Here is a 24,111-nt window from a genome sequence, read left to right on the forward strand (position 1 = left end):
AGCTTAGGTGGAAGGAATATTAAAATGTCAGTGTTTTCTCCTGCAGTTGCTACAATGAGCGCAGCGTGTTGAGCACCCACCTGCTAAATAATCGAGCGGATAACTCTACTGGTCGTACATTTCCCTTCTCGATAAAATGTTGAAATCGACTCGGTCTCTTTATTCTCAGGTTTAAATATTTAAATTATTAATTAACCACATACTAATATGTTATATTGTTTATTTAATAAATATAAATTATTCTATTACATATATTCATAATTATATCTCTCCCAAAATTTTCAGAATTCTTTATTTAGTTAGTTATAAAATATTTAGTGTCAATTACTTTAACTCACAATATGTAAATAATTCAAAATTTTAAATTAATTAAAATATTAATTAATTTAACTCACTCTATGTAAAAAAATAAATATATATATATATATGTATTTAAATTATAATAAATAATAATATAATATAAAATAAATTATATTCTATTTTTCTCTTATGTCCTCATAGGGACATCATGATTTGTATATATATATATATATAATAATTATCCCATCTCCTAATAAAGTTTTTATTTTTTAAAAATCTATAAGCTTTGGAACCAATTATTTTCAAAATCTAATTTTATTTAAAATTATTAAACTTTTCCTTATGTGTAGAAAAATTATTTGGTTTTGTATTCTTTTGTAACTCAATAATTACAATCAATAATGGATTCTTATATTCAATATATATTCAAATTTAAAATATAATAATTAAATAAATATAATACATGATACATGATACAAGATATATATATATCAGAGCTAGGTGGTCTGTCCACTACTGATGGGTTAGGTACTTGGGTTTCCACACTTAATAAATTGATCTTTTGGATTATATTGGCTAGGCGTTTGACATGATATTAAAGTTCGGCTCAAATCCAGACAGAAGCGATAGAGAACGGGAATGGTGGGTTTTAGAGCTAAGTGGTTCTGGTCCACCTGGGTTAGGTTCCGTCCACCCCTGGTCAACTGATAGGTTAGGTACTTGGCTTTTCGCACTTAATAGACCGGTCTGTTAAGTTGTATTGGGTGAGCATTTGACAATATATATATATATATACACATTCCACTTCCAATGATTTTTTTATAATCTTTTGATTTTTCAACTATAGAAGTTTTAGGTTCACTTGTTTCAATAACACTTCATCTAAATCAATCACAAGATATTTTAACTATTTATATTCCTATTTTTAAAATTATAAACTTGAATTTTTCTTTGAGAGTTTATTTTTTTGTAAAACTCTTAAATTTTTTATCTTTTAGCAACTAGAAAATTATTATCCATTATTGATTTGTATATTTATTTTTATTATAAATAACAATTTATAACACATAAAAAATTAAATTTATTATTAATTTTCTCTCCAATCCCTAGGTCAAAGTTTATATAATAAAATCATTAATTAAAGTTTAAAAAAAATTCTCGATTTCAATATTGGAGGAGATTGGATTTGGAAAATTGATTCTTTTTGGACTAATTTTAATTTTTATTAAATTTAATAAAATTGGCTAGGGTGATCATTTTTTCCCATCCCTTATATTTTTTTCACTTTCAAATAGGAACATGGGGGCGAGTTGGAGTCTGATTTAGTTCTTTGGTTCGGGTTCAGTGAAACTATAAATAATAAAAGTACTGTACTGGCCCGGTTCCTGCACGAAACGATAAATTGAATCTCATATCATACGTCCATTGTTTCGGCGCCCGGAGCGCAACGAAGCATGAAGCGTACGGTAGCAGGCTTCATTCTCTATTTCGAGAAATTGAAAAACAATGATTGGCATCGGAGGTAGAGCCTTTCCCGTTTCTTCACCCGACAGCCACGTGAAGGAACAAGCGGTATTTTCCGAATTATGAAAGGACAAAACTACCCTCATCTTTTTTTTAAATTTCAAGTTTCAGCCGCAAAGAAAGGGCTTTAATTTGAACATTTGGGGGCTTTTCTTGGAGCAAAGTGATTAGTTTAAGCAGCGAAGGTGGACTGCGTGAAGGGGATGTTCCACCAACATCGTAGCCCACACCCGTTTGGGCGGGAGATGATTTTCATGGCCAACAACTTCGCTTCCCGGCGACGACAGACATTCGCCGCCCAGGCTATGAGAGATGAACGATCGATCCCGGACAGGTTACCCGTACCGGATTTCCGATACGTATCCAATGAAGAAATTGTTTTTATCCTATCTTATCTTTGGTTTAGAAGATAAGCTTTTTGTTGTATTTGTCTTTCTATTATAATTATCCCTTCGATTTCGGAGATAAGTTTATCATTTTAAATTATATATCAATGCAAATATATGGCTCAGTTCAGTCTTTGTATACAATACCTTAAAACCTAATTCGAATCGGATATATTGATCAATATGTAAGACGGTTCACGAACTGTCACTTAAGTGACCCATCCGTTAGACGATTTTCCACTGATGGTGGTCACCAGTTACGGTTTCCTGTTGTTTGGTGGTTTCCTTTTATGGAGATGAACCTATAAAAGGGGGTCTATTCTAGTAGAGGTATGCCTAAACGTTTTTATCGACAAATCTCTGTGATAGACGAGACGTTCTATTCGTCGGAGACGATAGCCGAGAAGCTCTGTTCGTCGGAAGTTGATGCCATGTCGGGAGATACGATTTTGGTTTATGAATTTCATATATGCTTCCGAAATTATATTCAAAGTAATCCAACACAATATACTCCCTATATGAGCCCATATTGGGTAACATGGGTGTATTAGATAGCTTATAATTTGATATGTATCATTGACTAGTATTCATGGGAACCCTGATCCTACATATGATATATATTATTGATACGTCCTTGTATATTGGTATGTATCTATTGGTTCTCAATTTATATCGATGATATGCCCATCCTTTGGATACTTGAAAACTAAAATGTATCATTTTATACGTTATTGGGTATTTGTTGATACATCCCCTAGACTATATGGATCACTTGTATTAATTGGTAGATCCTTGTATCATTCTTACGATTCATATCGATAGGGCACAATCTGATAGGGTATTGATTGATATATAATGTAAATAGGGTCGTAGATAATATATAAATGAAAGGGAATACATTATATAAGTATATTGATATATAGAATAAATCGTTTTATATATCATTTATTTACCGATTTATCGATCGATAAATCATAAAATGAAAACAAAAGTTACTTATAAAATTATAAAAGTGATAGAAATACATAATCATTTACACAAAATCCTAAGAACAATATGGTTCTAATACATTAAAATTTATTAAAATAATATTATAAATTATTAAAAATATTTGAATCATGTCTTATTCCAAATTAGATCGGCTCAGTTTTTAAGGGGTGGGTTAGGTGGAGCGTTTGAACTTCTAATGCATCCAACCCCTGAGGATAAGAAAAACTCTTTTTACCTTACAATATACAAATGCTTCAAATATCGGTAATTTTGGGTAATATTGAGATTGTATTTTATTAATTTTAAACAACACGTGAATACATCTCTTTCATGTATTGGCCGATATGAAATTAGTATCGGCAATATGTCTATCTTAGTTTGGTTATAGATTTATTGTTCCAATCATACTAAACCTATTATCTGGTCCAACATAGTTAAAACCGATGATCGTTAGGGTTATTTTGACCATGGTTTGTTATCGTAGATATATAAAGCTACAAACCAATGTACTATATGGGTTCATTGTTTTTGCATTTGTTTCTATATAAAGTAACATTGAAATTGGTCCATTTGAAACACAAAAAATATGAACAAAATGCATTCAAAAGGGGTAGACAAGTTTCCTTTCACTTACTCAAGCATATTGGCTTTAATTCCCACCAATCATATCTAAACATGAATAAAACCACATAGTTACACCAATTGCCCTAATTCGCCAACTAGATGTCAATATGGTATATAATAAGTAACACAGCTGATCCAATACAAAAAACTATTTGGTGTGAAACATGTAAAACATTTATCTCAACTATCCCATCATGATTGGACCGTTGAGATAGTCAACTCACGATTAGCTTTATCGGTTTCAAGCAATGTGTTTTGACTCAGCGAGTCAACTCACCATTCAGTGTAGTGATAACTCGATTTTGGGAAAGATTCAGACTTTCCTCTTCTATTATGGTTGAGTCTCCCTTAACTCACCCCAAGTCTACCCGAGTTATAATACAACTCAAATTTAAGAGTGTAACGGTCCCATTGTTGAGTCATAGCGTCATCGTGACATGATGGTATCTAATACCAAGAGGTAAGCGTATCATTAATGTCTAGTATATATATATATCCGATTTCAGAGTGGATCAGCGTCACAATCCGAGCAGCAAAGTCCAACTTTCTGGCTAAGGAGCTGGAACCAATCACAAGGAGCACTAGCGCTCGTGCGAATATTGCTTCACGTTGAAAATACATATCCTGATTGCCTTCAATAAGTGGAGTCGGTATCTTTCAATGGACACTGCCCACTGGTTAGCGATGCGATGAGCGGGGACCGAATAAGTGGTCGCGACTCGCGACTCACGGGGGATGGGACCCACAATGGGGCCCACTATATGAAATAGAGAAACGAGTGGCGCGGATCAGTCGAAGATACCAACAAGGCACAATCCTACACCACACGATCTCATGTCACGGCTTCATTTATTAACCTGAAACGGACCATTTGAGTCACGGGACGCTTTTTCTCAAAGTGATAAGTGAAGGGGAGGGGCCCACTTTTTTTCTATTTTATTCACATTTCTTATTCTATCAGAACTTCTTTAAAGTTTCAAACGGGATTTACTAAAATAATCAAAATAATTTAACTCACTAAGTTCAAAAAATGGAAAATTTTAAAGATATTTTAAAATTCAGAAAATAATTAAAAATTAAAAATTATTTCTTTATTGGATCATAATCATATGATAAAATTGAATAATATAATTTTTAATTAGAAAAATGAAAAATTGTGAACAAAAAATTAAATATTATTGTAATATTATTTAATTATTATTTTTTACAAAATAAATGCTATTATAAATTATTATTTTTATTAATTTTAATTTTCCGGCTTCCGTTCCAAAAAGGCAAACAAATGGCAAACGGAGAGCACCAAAGCTTTCAAAGTGGGCCTATACTATTATTCCTGATACCGTGGGGTCCACATAGTTTATACACGTGGCAGAATCGTCGCCGTTCCCCGTCATCGACATGAGATAAGCTTAAAATATTAATCATGGCTAACGTCTTTGCCGTTCCAAGCTTCTGCACTCGACGTCGTTTCCCTTCACTTGTCATCTCGCTTTCGTATTTAGGCTCTTTCAATCCATAATTTGTCATACGAAATACCGCTGTACTCTCTCGTCTGTCTCGAGCACTGCTTGTTATTGTTGTGCTGCAATTGATGCGAGCGAGGAGGGGCAACGATGGCGGTCAAGAAGGTTTCCGAGTCCTTCTCAAAGGCTTTGATAGATGAAGTCCAGAAATGGGGTGGAATGAAGCAGACGGGGGTGAGTTTGAAGCATATGATGGAATTCGGCTCCATACCCACCGAGAGGAACTTGTTAATCTCCGCCCAGTTTTTGCATAAGGAGCTTCCAATTCGTATTGCGAGGAGGGCTATTGAGCTGGAGAGCTTGCCTTATGGGCTGTCGGAGAAACCTGCTGTTTTGAAGGTTTTTTCTTTTAGGTTCTCTTGAGTTTATCTTGGGTTATTAAAGAATTTGAGGTGGATTTTGCTTTTGTAGTCTTTGTTTGTGGTATTTTTTTGTTCTGCGGAGGCGATCTTTTTTACTGTGTTTTGATGATTCTTGAGCTTGTTTTTGGTTGTTGAGTATGTTTTTGTTTATTGTTGGAATATTTGTTTGTATTGACGGGCCAGTCCTTGTATAAGATCTGTGGGGATGCTTTCCTAAAAGGTTCGAGCCTTTTAGCGCAATGGTTTCAACATGGTATCAAAGCAGGTTGGTCCCGAGTCCCGCTCCCACCGAATTTTGTCCTAGGTTTTTCCGGTGAATTTGTCCACGGGTTTTCCCCATGCGGGGGAGTGTTGGAATATTTGTTTGTATCGACTGGGCCAGTCCTTGTATAAGATCCGTGGGGATGCTTTCCTAAAAGGTTCGAGCCTTTTAGCGCAATGGTTTCAACATTTATTGTTATTGAAGGAGTCGAGTTTTGTAAGTTCGAAGAGATGGGTTTCTCGCTAACAGGTCTTTTGTGAAGGTATTGTATGAGCATTTTCCACTTTTCTTTGTTCAGTCTTCCATATGCTTCCGAATTCAAGTTACTTCTATGGTGTTTCTTAATTGAGTCTTGGAATTTTGTTATCTGATGATTTTGCGTCTTGGGATAAGGTCCCGACGCGCGAAACTTTTTGGTTTCTCTTTTCCTCTTTTCTTCTTCTTTTTCTTCTTTTTTTGTTTCCTCATCGAATGTGGCTTCTGCTCATTAATGTATATTGCTCCATCTTATATGGAAGCCACTTTGTTGGCTTCTTCTTGCGTTTTATGTTTGTCTGCTGAATTAACTGGCTCACCTTATGCTTTTTCTTGATTATAATGCACTCCTTCCATACTTCGGTTTTGCGTTTCTTTGCCCCAGCCTTGTATTAAGTGGTAATTGGTTGCTTAAGCATTGTCGTTGACACATATGAAATTTTTGACTCTTTGCAGTACTTTTCATTTCATTTTCCCTCTAACTTTTGGTTTCAGTATATCTTTTATCTTGAGTGCATTTCTGAGTACTCTTTATGTAGGCTTGCTTGTGCACTGTTCTTTGACTCGGATTTTCTCAATCGATTTTTTGGAGTACGCTGTTCATACTATATATATGTAGCCGTTGTTGTTTTTTGGGTTGATCCTGCATAACGCTTTTTGGTTCCTTAAGTACTCCACCTTGTTATGAACTTGATCACTCTTATGTATTTTCTTTTTCTTGGAAACTATGTGGGTGGTCTGATATTGCTTCTCTTGGTGATACTTTTTTTGGACATGGCAGATTTCCTATGGTGTAGACTATGTATGTTAATCCAAAAATAATGCCTGTTCAAACATGATTTACAGCATAGTATATATATATATATAGCCGTTGTTGTTTTCTTTGTCCATCCTGCATGAAGCTTTTTGGTCCTTAAGTATTCCGCCTTGTTATAACCTGATCGCTGTGATGTATTTTCTGTCTTGGAAACGGTGTGGGGGATATTACTTCTTTTGTTGATTCTTTTCTTGGACATAGCAGAGTTCCTACATGTAGCGTATGTATTTTGATCCAAAACTAATGCTTGTTCAAGCATGATTATTTATGTTCTAGCAGTGTTATTTTGATTTTTTAAGTGTGATTTGTTGGGCATTTGATTCTTCGTAATTTACTGTGCACTTTACAAGTGATTCTTGCTCAATTTTTTTGACAAGTCTAAAAGACATTATATAAATTAGTATAATAGAGCTAAAATTTTGGTAATATGTACCTTCTTTGGTATTCTATAATATTATTGTCTCCATTTTTGCAGTTCAGACCTTGTTCTCTGTAATAGTCATTCTTTTCATCAATAAGGAACGAAGGAAACCTTCAATTACACAAAAAATTTCTTCATAAGTTCTGTTGATGCTGATTTGTCCTGGACCTTGTTTCATTTTTCAGGTTCGTGATTGGTATTTGGATTCTTTTCGTGATTTAAGGTCCTTTCCAGACATCAAGGATTCAATTGATGAGTTGGCTTTCACCCAAATGATTAAGATGATCAAAGTGCGGCACAATAATGTGGTTCCTGCAATGGCTTTGGGTGTTCAGCAGCTGAAGAAAGAGTTGAACCCAAAGCGTGTTCCTCTAGATCTGGAAGAGATTCACCAATTTCTTGATCGTTTTTACATGTCAAGAATTGGGATACGCATGCTCATAGGTTTCTATCTTGTTTCAGTCCTCTTTTTCTTGTCTATTTTGCATCTTATCTTGAATTTATTTTCAGCATTTTGACATATAGTTTGTTTCTGCCTGTTTTAAACATTTAGCTAGAAAAGTTACAACTTCTTTTTCTTGTTTGGAATCAGGGCAGCATGTTGCGTTGCATGATCCTGATCCTCGGCCTGGCGTTGTGGGTCAGATTCATTGCAAAATGTCTCCCATGATAGTAGCAGATGGTGCCTGTCAGGATGCTCGATCCATTTGTCTAAAGGAATATGGAAGTGCCCCTGAAGTTGAAATATATGGAGATCCCAATTTCACCTTTCCGTATGCTTTTCCAACCCAACTAAACTATGCATGTTGATTTGCATATTTCACTACAGCTGATATTGTTTATTCACTTTGTTTGGTGCTCATTTCAGATATGTGCCTTCACACTTGCATCTTATGGTGTTTGAGCTAGTAAAAAATTCCCTTCGGGCTGTGCAAGAACGATTTGTAGATTCTGACAAATATCCACCTCCTATTAGAATCATAGTTGCTGATGGAATTGAAGATGTCACTATAAAGGTAATGGGCAACCTCTGTTTTCCATATAATACTTCTTGATCTATACCATGATGTTGGTGGATAAATGGAATTTGACGCAGGACAAGCATCATGTATTGTTGCAGTGAAAGAGAATGAGAAAATAGAGGAAGGAGAAGAAGAAGAAGAAGAAGAGAGGAAGAGAGGAAGAAGAAAACAGCGGGGAGAAAGAAAAATTTCGATTCATTCCATCCTCCTCTGTTACACACATAACGAATTTAAATAACGACCCAAAACCCTAAGTCATTTCAAAATGACCAAAATACCCCTGATAGTAAAAACGTCCCTAAAGACCAAAATGCCCCTGAACAAACAAAATAATTACTTCTAACAACAATTCAAAAAATAAATAAATAAAATAAAGACTAATCTCTCCTAAACGCCTCACTCCCCAACCACAATGTGGTGGGTCTTGTCGTAGTCCGGTGTCACTGAGTGTAGACTCGTGTAATCGGTGGCACACGAGAGGTGTCCCCATCAAAATTGACTTAACTATGACTGGTTGATGACTGGCTTTTGTTTGATGTTCTGCACTCATGTTGTAGTGAAAATGAGCTGTTAGCTGTTTCTTTTTAAAGTGGACAATTGACAACCTGCTACTAAGCATTTTCTAAAAGCGTCTATCAGTTACTTTATCAAGTTATCCGAAAACATTGGTTGAGATTTCAAAATCAAAGGCTTTCTCCAACTTCTGTGCCTAATTATTTGGTATATTTGTTGGGTTCAGATCTCAGATGAAGGGGGCGGTATTCCAAGAAGTGGTCTGCCTAGGATATTCACTTACCTTTATAGCACTGCAAAGAACCCACTCAGTGATTGTGAAGATGTTGAAGGAGCAAGTGAAGGGGTCATTATGGCTGGATATGGATATGGCCTCCCTATAAGCCGACTATATGCTCGATATTTTGGAGGAGATTTGCAGATTATTTCAATGGAAGGATATGGTAAAGATGCTTATGTGCATAAACATTTAATTAAAAAGAATGCTATCTTCAAATTTGCCAAAATTTGCTCTTACTCGAGATCTTGCACCGTTTTTTTTTCTCTTCTTACGTGAATGTTAACTTATGTTTGTGGGCAGGAACTGATGCATATCTTCATCTGTGTCGACTGGGGGACTCGGAAGAGCCTTTGCCATGATTGTTGATGTTTCATGGTACACTTGGTGTTAGAGGAATAAACAATTAAGGAAGTACTTATCAGTAGTTGTACACTTTACCGGGCCTCTTCTTATAACGGAGAATGATTAAGCATTTGTTGTTCATTGTTTGGGGGTGTCACTTACCTCTGCCAAGCGAATTTCAGGAAGCTGACGTCCAATAAGACTCTTATATGTGAGTTTTCATCAGTCTTGTGACCAGAAATTGTGTGAAGAAAAGAGCAGGAGTTACACTCATGGCAAGGGAGAAATGGGAGCCTGGGGTGCAGGAGGAAGAACTAACTTTAGATCTTTTAGGATCTGAAGTAACTTGTACAAAATGAAATTCACCCTTTGCTGAAATGCATAGATCTTATTCCTATGGCCATTCTCTCTTATTGATGATGCTGAGTACATTTCACTGGGATATGCTGAAACCAAAAAAAAGTAGAACTCTCTAAACAGAACTCGACATGAATGAGTGAATTGGTCTGTTTCAGAGGCACTTTTGTTTTTTTCATGTCAGCAGATCTCAATCCTTTTCAGGCTTTCATGGGGCTTTTACCCGTAGAATATCTTTTAATTATTTGCAATGACCACTCTCCATTGAACTTGACATCATCCTCATGGATTTAATTCGTCAAAAAAACTAAAAATAAGGAGATTTTCGCAGTAGTGAGGTTTGGTGAATCAAATTCCATGGCAGTTATTCACTAACAAGCTATTTGGAACCCAAGGAAAAGAAAATAAGAATTTGACATTATTATTCTTAAAAATAGTTAGTAAAAAGGAAAACTTGATTATTATCTTATTTTCACTAATTATTTTTGAAAATAATATTAGTCAAATTCTTATTTTCTTTTCTTTTTTAGGGATTCCAAACAGACCTAAATGTTTAAAAACTGCCATGAAGGGTAAAAACCTAACATGGTCGGGTCAGAGGGCCATTTGCTCATTGCCAATAAAACCCAATTTAATAAGACTTTTTAACAAAATAAAGAGTATGCAGTATAAGATTATATAGCCCAACATTGTTATATATGCCTCTCATCACTAAGAGAAGGTAAAAATCACAAAGAGGGAGATGCAAATCACATATGCTGCTCTTCTGCAACCATGTAGAAGGGTTTGTTAACCTTTGATATAAACCAGCTCTCTTATTCTCTGCCTCCAGTTTTCCCCCAATCCTCCTGCAATGTAGTTTATGTCGGGTTTCATTCGGAGGCTTCAACTTGGCTGTTGGAGATTAACAAAACGATGAAAGAGAGGTTGTCATATTCCTCAAAAATATATAAACTTGATTTAGGCTGTAAGGAAGAAGTGCAGAGAAGAAGAGAAGAGGAGCGACCATCCAAACTTAAAATACCCCTATTAATAAGGTCCTTTATTTTGTGAACGTAAGAAACTCAAGGAAGAGAAGCAAATAAAACAATAAAAAAAATTTAACTAAAAAGCTACTACGTGGATACTGATGCATAAGACACAAAACACTACTCACTTCAAAGAATATAGAAGAAACCAATCATGATAAAACTCCAATTAGAATGCAAGCATTGAAAACAACCACATGATTTTCTTCATAGATCACTATCCTGCTTCATTAATGCTTCCATATATTATTTACATGCAACTTTGTTCACAAATATTTGTTAAGATCATCAAGTTAATGGTATGAAGAGAAAAAACAAAGGGGAAGACGAGGGTAATGATAGCAATAATAAATAAAAACATAATAGCAATGGCAATTTAGAAATTTGGGTATCCAAGCTATGGCAGTCTAAACTACTACATGAATAATTAATGGAACTACAAATCAAAGCTAACATTATTAAAGGGGGGCGAGGGGGGGGGGAGTGAAGAACTATAGACTTCCATAAAAAAAAAAAACCAATTTGGTAGTATAAGAGGAGATAAGCATCCAATAGTTGTAGTAAAAGTATCTTATTCCTGCTAAGGACAAATATAGGCAACCGGGTAACCATCGAACAAGCATGCCAGCTCCAACTAGAAGCACCAAATACATAACTGTCAATTGATTTCTCCGAACCAAGATTTATCAAGAGATCGATTTTATGTGTTTCGATCCCCTCTGATTTCTTCCCAATGATGGACTTCCAAGCCTAAGAAGTATGTGAGCTGGCCAAGATCTTTCATATGGAAAGTGGCATGCAACAGCTGCTGAACCTTAGTAATCAAACCATAGTCAATTCCAGTAATAATAATATCATTCACATAAACCAAGATAAGGACTATACCCGATGCCGACTTGTGGAAGAAGAGAGAAGAATCATACTGACTGTGTAATTTAGAAGGTAAGAAGCGTACTGCGAAACTTTTCAAACCATGCCTGGGGAGCTTGCTTGAGTCCATATAGAGAAAGTCGTAGCTTACAGACATCATGAGGAGAAGTAGTCATACCACATGGAAGTTTCATGTAGATCTCTTCGTGAAGATCACCGTGAAGAAAGGTGTTCTTCACATCCATCTGATGCAGTTACCATGACTGGGAAACAACAATAGTTAAGATAGTACGAACTGTGGTCATCTTGGCAACAAGAGCAAATGTATCCTCATAATCAATCCCATATTCTTGTTTGTTGCCAAGAGCTACTAGATAAGCTTTGTACCGATCCAAAGAGCCATCAGAGCGAAGTTTTACAGAGAAAACCCATTTACTCCCAAGAGGCTTAATTGTAGGAGGGCAAGGAATAATATCCCAAGTGTGATTCTCCTCAAGTGCTCGAAGTTCTCTTTGCATTTGTATTCTGCCAACACTCATGTGCCATGACCTGTTTGTAACAAGTGGAAATGGAAATAGAGGATAAAGTAGCCACAGGAGAGATAGTGGAGGAGAAACCATACCAATGAGGAGGCCGAGAAGAGCGAGTAGACCGGCGAAGAGTGGTGGAAGTTGGAGCAGGAGTAGGATCAGGCGCCAGGACAAGATCGCGAGGGGGCACAGAGGAAGTGGAACTAGACTCATGTCTACTATGTCTTCCATACACAAAACCAGGTTTGAACCTTTCCACAATTGTCGGAGAATCATCAAAGCTAGGCAGAAGAGATAAAGATGCAGATGGCAGTTCAACATGAGATGAAAATAAATATTGATTTTCAAAGAAAACCACATTCAGAGAAACACGTATACGACGAGCATTTGAATCATAACAAACATAACCCTTTTGAGGTATAGCATAACCAAGAAAAGCACACTTAACTGATTGGGTTGTAAGTTTATGTCGTTCATGAGTAGGGGGATGCACAAAACAAACACAACCAAATGTCCGCAGATCAGAATATGAAGGAGAATGGCCAAACAACTTAAAGAAGGGAGAAGCATGATGTAATGTAGGAGAAGGTAAGCGATTGATCAAATGAACCGAAGTAGAAAGTGCTCCACACAAAAAATGAGAAGGAGCAGATGATTCAAGTAAAAGGGTTCTAACCACATCAAGAAGGTGACGATTTTTTCGCTCAGCAACACCATTTTGTTGCGGTGTTGAAGGACAAGAGCGCTGAGAGACGATCCCTTTGCTTTGAAAAAACTCCTAAAACTCATTAGACATGTATTCACCGCCAAAATCAAAGCAAGACTTTGATGCTGGCAGAGAATTGAGTCTCTAGAAGTGCCAGAAAACGTTTAAATACTAAAAAAACTTTGGCCTTAGTCCGTAGAAAGTAAACCCAAGTACACCGACTACAATCATCAATAAAGGTGACAAAGTACTTGTAATGCGCATGAGAAACAACAGGTGTAATCCCCCAAACATGGGTATGAATAATATCGAAACACTGTAAGGCATGAGATGCATGATGAGGAAAAGATAGAATTTTACTTTTGCCAAGTTTGCATGATGGACATTCAAAAGAAAGATCAAGAGAAGAACATGCTTTTTGTCCCAATACACCAGAATTAAATAATTTTTGAAGTACATCAGAGTTTGAGTGGCCTAGACGTTTATGCCACATCTTAAGTCCATAACCAACAACATTACATGCAAAGGAAAGGAAAGGAAAACTAAGACTAATGGTGGAAGGAAAAACATAAAAGAGGAAAAAGTCGTTCCACTTTAGGCCCCTTCGCGATCATCGTCCCTGACACTTGATCCTACACAACACAACCAGATCGAGATAAATGAACATTACAATTATTATCGACCAATTGACCAACAAAAATAAGATTTGTGGAGAGGTCAAGAGACACAAAAACATCAGTTAAGCAAGAGGAAAGATCACCAACAACAAGATAGGCAAAGAATTGGCATCAGCGGTGTTAATTTTCTGATTTCCATCATAATTTCTGACATTGGAAAGAGAAACAACAGTATTGGTCATATGGTTAGAAGCTCCGGAGTCAAAATACCATGACTTAGAAGAAACTTTATGATTATCTAAGAGCCCAAAAGTAGAGAAGCAAAAATGATCATCTGTTGTACCATCTCAGGAGTGAGTATGTTAGGGTTTGTTGAGGTTGTAGGTGCAGCAGGAATAGGAACAACCGGCGAGGCAATAGGCAATGCAGTAGAACTAGTGTCACCAACGGAGGCATGATAAGCAGTACCCTGCTTCCTTTCAGGTCGAATGGGGCAGGCAGAGATGATATGACCCTGTTTCTTGTAGTAGTTGTAGAACTTCCCCTGTGCTAGGGCAATCCCGAGCAATATGACCAAAAGCTTTACAACTAAAACACTGAACAACACGCATGTCTCTTCCTTAATTCCTCCCATGTGCTGCATAAGCCACAGTAACAGGGGCACTAACAGTAGCCTGATGTTCCATGCCAGCCTAAGTTACTATACGCTGCTCCTCACGAAGAAGTTCACTGAAACAAGCATCTAGAGATGGTACAAGATGATGATTCATCATATTAGACCGTGCAATTTCAAAATCGGAACAGAGTTTCATCAAGAATTGATCTCTCTTGCTGGTTTCATGCACTGCTTGCACAGCAGAGAGAGCTGCAATGGAAACATTAGAATAAACAATGTCTGCATAGTCAGCCCAAAGGTTTTGAAAACCAGAAAAATATTCTTCAATGGAGAGGCTTCCTTGTGTGAAATTAGCCATCTCATACTCCAATTGAAAATGCCATGCCGTGTTGTCTTGATGGATGGTAAACCTTGGCGTGGTAACTCCACATGTCAGCCGCATTTCTATAAGGCCTCAGATTGAGAACAAAGTGAGGCTCAACGGAGCCAAGGATCCAGATCATGACCCTAACATCCTTAACTGTCCACTTGGACAAAACCTCGGCCTCTCAAGGTGCGGGATCACTCCCATCTATATGACCCCATAACTCTTTTCCCATAACGAATAAACGAAACTGAAACTCCCAGGCAGTGTAACTTTTACCCGTGAAACAGATAGGGAACTAGTCTAACCTATCAGATGATATGATAAAATCTAGATGACACCTCTCTGGACAAAAACCCACAAATTGCAGAAAAGAAACACCCTATTGTATTTCCTTTCTTTGCCCTCTTTACGTACACACACTTGGCTGGTGTTTTGTATCTACAGACACAACCCAAAAATCACGAGCAGCAGCAAATGAACACCATGCGGAACCCCCTATCACTGCTGGATGTTATCTCGGAGGACCTTTCTGTGACGCTTTCTCCTCCCTTCCCACGGCCAGACAGCTTCGTCGACTACTGTCAGAAGTTTTCGCTGTCGCAAGGTACGGTGACGGAGAGAGAGACCACAAGCGCTATAGATAGACAAATTCGACTACTGCTGGATGTTCCCGTCGAACACCAAAAACGAAGCCAATGACATCATGAGAACCAGATGAGTGCTGGATGTTCCCATCGAACACCGCAAAACCCTCCCCGACGATTAACTCGCGACGCAAAGGACTCCGTGAGAGTCCACCGAAACCAAATCAAAACCGAGAACCTAGATCCGACGAACTGAGAAATTGGGAGGAAGATAACTCACCTCTGAGAGCACCGAAAACGTCGAAGAATACCTCTGGCGCCAATGATCTCCCACAACTCTGATACCATGTCAATTGATTTCTCCGAACCAAGATTTATCAAGAGATCGTTTTCTGTGTTTCGATCCCCTCTTATTTCTTCCCGATACATAGATATAGAAGTTTAAGTTATAAGATACATAAAATTACAATAATGCCCTTTCATAAATACAAATATACGATAACAATAACACTGTTCCATTTCAGAATCAATCAGAAATAAATTTTATACATATTAGCAGCTAATAGGTGCAAGGAATTAAAGGGGGAGAGAAAGAGAGAGAGAACACCCAAATGAAACCATAAATACAATACTAGCACATGGAATATCTTGATTTTGAAGAACTCCAAAAAAGCCACTGTATTTTCAGAGAGCTCAAGAGAAACAAGATGCTCAGACAGATTCATTATAAGCAAAAAAGAAGATCCTGAACTTCAGAGTACACTGAAATAAGATAATAGAACAATATTATAATTTGAACCATGAAAAAGTTCGACTAATTTTCAAATAAATTTTTTTACATTCTAGTGAAATACAGGTCATTCAACTTATTGACAATCACCATACCAATGTTTTCTTTCGTAAATTCGCCATATATGAGCTGTTAAAATATTTGCCTCTCCAATGAAAACATTCGTTTGAGAACACTATCTCTACATAGATCCTATAACTCAATTGAGGTTATCAAACCATTAAAAAATCCTAAAACTAATATAGTCTCACCTTGCAATCGAGACCCAGGAAGTGAAGGAGGCTGTGGTAGCTTATCAACAATAGGATAATAGAACAATATTATAATTTGAACCATGAAAAAGTTCCACTAATTTTCAAATAAATTTTTTTACATTACAGTGAAACACAGGTCATTCAACTTATTGAGAATCACCATACCAATGTTTTCTTTCATAAATTCGCCATACATGAGCAGTTAAAATACTTGCCTCTCCAATGAAAATAGATCCTAGAACTCAATTGAGGTTATCAAATCATTAAAAAAACCCTAAAACTAATATAGTCTCACCTTGCAATTGAGACCCAGAAAGTGAAGGAAGCTGTGGTAGCTTATCAACAATATGCTTCTGATTGATTAATCACAGTTTCTAGTACCTTGGGGGAAAAGGACTGCAGAGAAACCTGAGAATCATTAGTCAATTAAAAAAAAAAAGTAATTAGACTCTTCTGTGAAAGGCTACTTAACTTTTCAGGACAAGTCAAGAGAAAAATGGTGTTCAATATTCAAGATAAGTGAAATAGAGAGAGAGAGAGAGAGAGAGAGAGAGAGAGAGAGAATAGTTCAATAGATTGGTAAATTTGCTTTCGGGAAAAGGTGACCAAGGTAAATCAATACCAACCATATGAACTAGGCAAATGATGCTCGTGGCAATAGGAAGATGGAGATAGACTTAAAGAGAAGGGAACTAGAACCCACTGGAAATTGCCTTACACCAAGAAATAGATTTCTATGGTTTCTGGAAAGAGTACTAAAAGAGCCAAAGATAGCCAAATATAGCATCTCAACTACAAGATGCAACAAATAGGAATAAGGTAAAGAATACCTTGAAACACCCTAGCAGCTTGACTACTGCAGGCATCGATCAGACCTAAACCCAATTGGATGGAATTACAAGTCATATTTGTACTTTGATGTGTGATGGGTAGACTAAGTATCAGGCACGGAGACATTGCCTTCACATCCTCCATTTACTAGAATATCGTATGTCTCAGCACAAGGTTCAAGCCTCATAATGCAATTGGAAAGCCTCGTCTGCATTTCCTCCTCTGAAGTACCAGTAATCAAAGAGTTATAAATCAAAACATCAGGAAGTACATTTCTTCCACCCATTTCATCGAATATTTTCCTTGCATCGTTGATTTGTCCCTTATTGCAAAGAACACTATAAGTAATAATATCAGTCATAATCCATTCGTCAATATTTCTGCATACTTCTCCAAAGCAAGGATGACATCGCCAATTTTCAGTGAAATATCAATTAATGTAGTATAAGTAGCTAAATCACAAGGTTTCCTTATGCAAGTAAAACTCTGCCTTCATATTATTTAGATTGCAATAACCCCAAATCAGGCTGTTGTAGACAGCAGCAGTGCGAGCCAAATGTACTTCACGAAGTTCCCTGAGAAGCTCAAGTGCACTTTCTATATTTCCATTCTTCGAACATCCATCAATAAAAGCATTGTATGCAGCAACATCTAATGCAAGACCCTTGCTTTCCATCTTGTCCTGCACCTTCAAAGCAAGAACTAGATTGTTATTTTTGCAACATCCATCAATCAGACAAGTATAGGTAACAATATTTGGGAAATCCCACTTCGACACATTTGGTTATAAGGGTCCCACGCCAATCTCCTGTTCCCTTCTGCCATAAACCACGAATAATGCAATTAGTCATACACGTGGGAGTAAAACCCTCATTCACAAACTTCTTCAAAATATAGTTGCATCTGACGTTAGCCCAGCTTTGCAAAATCCATTTATGACTATATTGAAAGTAAAATCACTTGGAGAAAGTCCAGAGCAACCATCTGGTTGTACATTTCAAATGCTTGTTCAATCTTGCCTTTCTTGAAATGCCCATCTATAAAGATGGTGTATGTGATAACATTCGGCTTAATGCCCTTTTCAAACATTCCTAGAAACACATTTTTGCAATTTCCATGCTCCCCGGTTAACAGTAACCAAGTCTCAAACTGTTATAGGAGACTACAGTTGGTTCCGCACCATTATTCAACATCTTATCCCATAAATCACAAGCTTCTCTCACCCTACCCTCATTGCAAAGCATATATACGAGATTATTATATGTAAAAATATTGGCAACCCAGAGCTCACTGCCTCATTAAACAACTTGGAGGCCTCCAACCACCTTTTATATCTCAAGAATCCTCTAATTAAAGGGTTGATATTAAAGACGTCTGGAGACAACCCCATCTGCCTCATTTGAGTATAAAGCTCATATACTTTTTCCAAATTTCCTCTCCTATAGCAACCTTCAATAAGGACAGAGTACGACAAGTTCTTCGGTTCCAATCCATTCTTAAACATGTCAGAAATCAGGTCCAAAGCATTATCTAATTTTGCCCCTTTGCAAGATTTGTCGCAACCACCACATTAAGTGGATAGCCATGTATTCCGCATCTCATTCCTCAAATTTAGAGCCTCTTCCATACAACCCTGTTCAACACAAACCCCAATAACATTTTAGTAAGTAACTACACTTGGATCAAAGCCCAAATTTTCATTTATTTCAACAATTTACATGCCTTTATTGAATCTAGTCTCATACAGGCTGCCCGTATTACAATATTATACACAACAGAATCAAGTTTAACTCCACATGCTTTCATTTGCTCAAAATAACCTTCAGCCTCTATGGGCTTGCCTTCCTTCAGGTAAGCATGCATCATTATACCTAGAGTAACAAAGTCACTCTCGATGCCTCTCACACGCATATCACAATACAACTGCTTGGTCTTCACTAGGCAATTTGACCTCACTATGGCTGTTAAGAGAAGATTTACGGAAACAATTCTTGGATAAATACCACTCTTGACCATTGTATACAACAATCCAATGCATCATTAATCCATCACACATGTAAGTATCTATTTAACGCATAACTGTACACACAAGTATCTGATTGACATTTCTTTCAGCAGATCAGATGACTGAGAAGAAAACTTCCTTTTGAACCATATTTATTTGAAATTGATTGTTTAATAAGCTCCTGAGCAACAACAAAGTTTCTATAATGCACTAGAATGTGCAGCAGGGTGCATAAGGCTTCAACACCAGATACAAAACCCACCACCTTCATGACCCTCCGATAATATTTGAGTGCCCATTCTGGATTATTTTGATTTTCTAAAAGAACTTCAACTAGGCTGGGCTCTTTGTTTAACTTACATCGGAGAGATTCTCTCTGAATTTGTAAGAAGGTTGAGATAAATTGAGCAGGACTAAATTTCTCCAACAGGGATCTTTTAGGAGATCTAGCACCTGGAGAGATATATGAAACATCAATTTCTGAGATACTCTGGATATTGTGAGATTTTCATGGAAAGAACAGTAGAATCTCTGAAAGAGCAAGTCAACAATGGCAATTGTGAAGAACCAGCATCAAAGGAGTATCTCATTGGAGAAGTTGCCCCATCATCTCCTTGCAGCTAGAAAACCCTGAGGCAGTGTATGTGAGAGAGACTATGAGGAAAGGAAAAGAATTTGGAAAAGAAAGAGAAGATGAACTAAAATATGAGTTCTTCTCTTCTTTCATTGCATGGAAAAAAGTGGTAAAGGACATATAATGGAACTGCAATTCCCATGTTTGCTTACACAATTAAAAATTGAAAAAAAAATGAAAATATGAAAAAATATATATCCTTCAAATATTGTTAACCAGATATTTGGTCTTCAATTTGCCCCATAAAACTATTAAATGAACTTTAATAGATCAGTTATGAATTTATGTATCTGTCATAAACACTTATAATCCCCCAAAAAAAAACCCTATGATAGAAAATTACTACAATTGTATTACTTTTCAAATGAGAAGGTGTCCTCGATTTACTGAGCAAATTTCTGATCAATAATGCGCAAGTGAAATTAAAAAAAACTGTAATCAGATTCAATCAATCATAAAACTTCTTTAAGGGTGCAACTTGTAAGGAGAAAATATCCAAAAATTTACTTCAGTTTTTATTCAAATACTAATGACTTTTGCCTGCTATCGAAACATTGATTCATATGTCCAAATCTTATCCTAGCAACTGAAAACTAGAAAGTGAAAGTACTCAACATGCTGGACCACGATAGCAGCTAAATCATTTTGATGCCAATTTGGTAAGCAATAAAAAAATACACAAAGAGTAGACTACTATTGATCCAGGAAAGTTGGTTTGCCAAACTTATTGCTGCCAGTGGACTTCCATCTTAATACACGAAGTATCATTATCCACATAGCAACTATTAATTAAGAAGAGTTACTTTCTTACTTGATTAACAATCAAAATGGGTCTCTTGATAGCACGTTAAAGCTGATCATAGATGCATAAGCAAGACACTGGCATCCTTATGCACGCTACTGATAGGATCCTAAACTTTTGCAACAAACAGATGCCTTCTCCAAGACAGAACTCCCAACATATTGAATATACTTAACGAGAAACTAAAACAGAGCATTCTATACCACGAAGTAAAAAAAAAAACACTTTAGCATGCAAAACACTCCAAAACATAGTACGCCAAAGACCAGATTATCTAGCGTCAATTTGGTATTCCCACTAATGCAGGCTCTGTTGAGAATTTAATATCGACCGGGCCGATCCCTCTTATATTCATGTTGCGCCTTCACTATTGCCTCGAGGTTTTAGCTCAACTGGTTTCAATATGGTATCAGAGCAGGATGGTCCCGAGTTCGAGTCCCGCTCCCACCGAATTTTATCCCAGGTATTTCTGGTGAATTTGTCCTGGGTTTTTCCAGGAGTTTGTCCCGGGTTTTTCCGGTGAATTTGTCCACGGGTTTTCCCGTGCGGGGGAGTGTTGGAATTTGTGTTTGTATCGACCGGGCCAGTCCTTGTATAAGATCTGTAGGGTTGCTTTCCTAAAAGGTTCGAGCCTTTTAGCGCAATGGTTTCAATATGGTATCAAAGCAAGGTAGGTCCCGAGTTCGAGTCTCGCTCCCACCTGTTTCCACGAGCCACAAATGGCAACATGCGGGGGAGTGTTAAGAATTTAATATCGACCGGACCGATCCCTTTTATATTTATGTTGCGCCTTCACTATTGCCTCGAGGTTTTAGCTCAACTGGTTTCAATAGGCTCGATGTCTCAATGAAGTAAATTTGAAGTACAATATCAGATATTGACCTGGAAAGGTCTATTGAAAATAAAAACACCAAATAGATACTTCTAAAGTGGACTATCAATAGCGCCACTAATACGAGTGACATCTATCGCAGCTAACCACCGAAACCACAACCCTCAAACTAAAACAATCACAAAACAACCATCACCAAAAGTAACCATACAGCATACGATATAAAAGGAAATAGAAACACCGGAAAAAAAACGAACGGAAAGGAAGTAATGAGAATCGACAGTGGTAATTTGTACAACACTAAAGGTCGGAAGACCGCGAAACTGACGGCGTGCGGCGGCACACTCGTTGGAACACCGTTGCCGTGATACAGAAGAAAACACTACGGTAATGCTTCATATTTGATGGAGAACTTGAACAAACTCCTCCCCTTTTCTGTTGTTTCTTCTCTACCCAAAATCCTAGCATGCTCGGTCGGAATTCTTTAGGCATAAGAGAGCATTTTCGTCCTCCTTTTCTCTTCTACGAGTGCTGTCGGCCTGAACGTCTGGCCTGAGAAAAGGGAAGCGGGAAAGCTTACGAGTTCCCCGCCAATTAACCCGATTTCCCCATTTGTTTTTCGCTAACAACGAAGCCAACAACAAAAATCTTACCGGGTGATAACATCTATTGCATAACCATTTATCCATCCTGTGGAATATCATTATAATGGTCAAAGCTCTAGCACATGTACAATCGATAAATAAATAAATAATATGTTAACTTAATAAACTAATTTTTTTATAAATGATTGTTAATTATTAATTTTAAGTGATAATTAGAGGTTATGATTCGACCGTTTATTCGTTTTATCGTTTATCAATTTGATTTAAGATAAATATGAAATAAAAATCTTGACCCTTATATGCATTCAAATGGAACAAATATGGGTAAATATTATTTCTTACTTAATTATCCAATAACCTAAATAAATACAGAGATAATTTTATAAATTTTAATTATGTTAATATAAATATAAGAAAAAAGTTTCTCTTGTATAAGGAGATAACTTAGTTTACTTAATTTGGTTAAATATAGCTTAATTATATATAATTGTTTTTTATTAAATAATATATAAAATAACATATTTTGTTTCATTTATATACCGTTTAACTTTCTTAAATATTGTATCTATGAACTAATGTCAGCGGTAGCTTTCTGCTCCTAAAAGACCGGTCTATTGGGTAGTATCGGCTACGCATGTAACATGGTTTCCACACTTTTGACTACGTTCCGCGTTCAACTCCCGAAGTACAATAGGGAACAAGAACGGTGGGTGTCAACAGTAGTTTTATGCTCCTAAGAGATCGGTCTGTTGGATAGTATCAACTAGGCGTGTGACATGGTTTCCGCACTTTTCACTACGTTCCGCGTTTGAATCCCGGAGTACAGCGGTAGAGAATGGGAACAGTGGGTGTCAGCGGTAGCTTTCCGCTCCTAATAGACCAGTCTTTTGGATTATATTGGTTAAGCGTTTGATAACTTATACATCGGATTTTAATGTATAGTGGTATAATTAATATCTAAGTCACAATTATAGTTTTTTTGGTATAAATAAAATTACACTTAACCCTTCATTTAAAAAATATTTAACCAATTACAATAAAAAGGAATGGTTGTCGTAAAAGAGGAATAATCCGACAAGGGGATCCCTTAACTATGTTTTTATTATAAATACATAAGTGTTTTAAATTTAATAATATTTATTTTGCTAAGTTGAAATAACATAAAGGCCTCGAGTGTCTATAGGATCTTAAATATATGGTTATATATAAAAATAAAAGTTATAAAAAATATTTAAAAATAGGTTATCTTGTTAATTAAATTAATATTTATGACGATGTATTTAAAAATACTTTATACATGGTTTCTTTTAACATAATATTATTAAATAATTTGTGACTATTATTTTAATTTATTATTCAGATATATAGAGAATATAATTTATTTTAAAATAGGTTATCTTGTTAATTAAATTAATATTTATGACGATGTATTTAAAAATACTTTATACATGGTTTCTTTTAACATAATATTATTAAAATTTGTGATTATTATTTTAATTTATTATTCAGATATATAGAAAATATAATTTTAAAGATACAATATCTAAATAACTATAGGCATATTTATTAGTAGAATATGGAGATGATCCCTGGCCTTACCAGCTACATACACTGTCTCTTACACACGAAGAAAACGAGATCCGCGGGGTCCACCAGGGAGCCAGTAGAGACTGAGGCTTATACAGCCCATCGGTTCACTTTAGTCAAAGCGTCGTTATAGTTCCGAAATTTCGTAGTTGTCGACCAACAGTCGTCTATGCGCGTGCCGTTCGTCTAAGGTCATATTTTTCCATTAGGGGCATAGTTGTAATTTAATAAAAAACAACCACGTCGACGTATCTCTCGGGCCACGAGCGCGACGGTCTGTTGTTAATGCTTTGTGGGGCCATCATGAAGTGGCAATGCATTCCGATTGAAGAATTTTGCAGTCCATATACTGTCTATTGGACTCAGCTGAAACATTGGCGAGGTTCACGCGGGCATATCTGTCATTTCACTTGCCTATTTATCAGAGCGGCTTCTTCGCACTGGGTGTGCCGTGTGGGTGCGGGGGTGGGAGCTC

The 24,111-nt window shown here is 36.6% G+C and overlaps 1 protein-coding gene and 1 long non-coding RNA gene across 2 annotated transcripts; one reads left to right on the plus strand and one right to left on the minus strand.

The window, feature by feature from the left end:
* Window positions 1-5,276: 5,276 nt before the first annotated feature.
* On the plus strand, window positions 5,277-10,156 carry LOC137959162 (pyruvate dehydrogenase (acetyl-transferring) kinase, mitochondrial). The gene is made up of 6 exons (XM_068806496.1): window positions 5,277-5,686; window positions 7,650-7,908; window positions 8,057-8,237; window positions 8,333-8,480; window positions 9,226-9,442; window positions 9,580-10,156. The coding sequence occupies exons 1-6, from the start codon at window positions 5,438-5,440 to the stop codon at window positions 9,636-9,638; spliced, it is 1,113 nt and encodes a 370-aa protein (XP_068662597.1). The 5' UTR covers window positions 5,277-5,437; the 3' UTR covers window positions 9,639-10,156.
* Window positions 10,157-10,598: 442 nt separating this feature from the next.
* On the minus strand, window positions 10,599-18,720 carry LOC137960462 (uncharacterized). Its single transcript, XR_011114165.1, has 3 exons — window positions 17,171-18,720; window positions 16,636-16,736; window positions 10,599-10,872 (listed from the first exon to the last, which is right to left on the minus strand). It is a non-coding gene; the product is annotated as an uncharacterized lncRNA (long non-coding RNA).
* Between the last annotated feature and the right edge of the window lie 5,391 nt (window positions 18,721-24,111).

The sequence above is a fragment of the Aristolochia californica genome, unplaced genomic scaffold (genome assembly GCF_029961685.1).
Source record: "Aristolochia californica isolate CCGP_79_NKW_82.1479 unplaced genomic scaffold, dmAriCali1.0.hap1 SCAF_3, whole genome shotgun sequence".
Lineage (NCBI taxonomy): Eukaryota > Viridiplantae > Streptophyta > Magnoliopsida > Piperales > Aristolochiaceae > Aristolochia > Aristolochia californica.

Bases quoted from the DNA above. Each gene is read 5' to 3' on its own strand.
- LOC137959162 (XM_068806496.1), top strand. From the start codon at position 5,438: ATGGCGGTCAAGAAGGTTTCCGAGTCCTTCTCAAAGGCTTTGATAGAT. The intron at 5,687-7,649 runs GTTTTTTCTTTT...TTCATTTTTCAG, and splicing joins AGAAACCTGCTGTTTTGAAG to GTTCGTGATTGGTATTTGGA. The intron at 7,909-8,056 runs GTTTCTATCTTG...GTTTGGAATCAG, and splicing joins TGGGATACGCATGCTCATAG to GGCAGCATGTTGCGTTGCAT.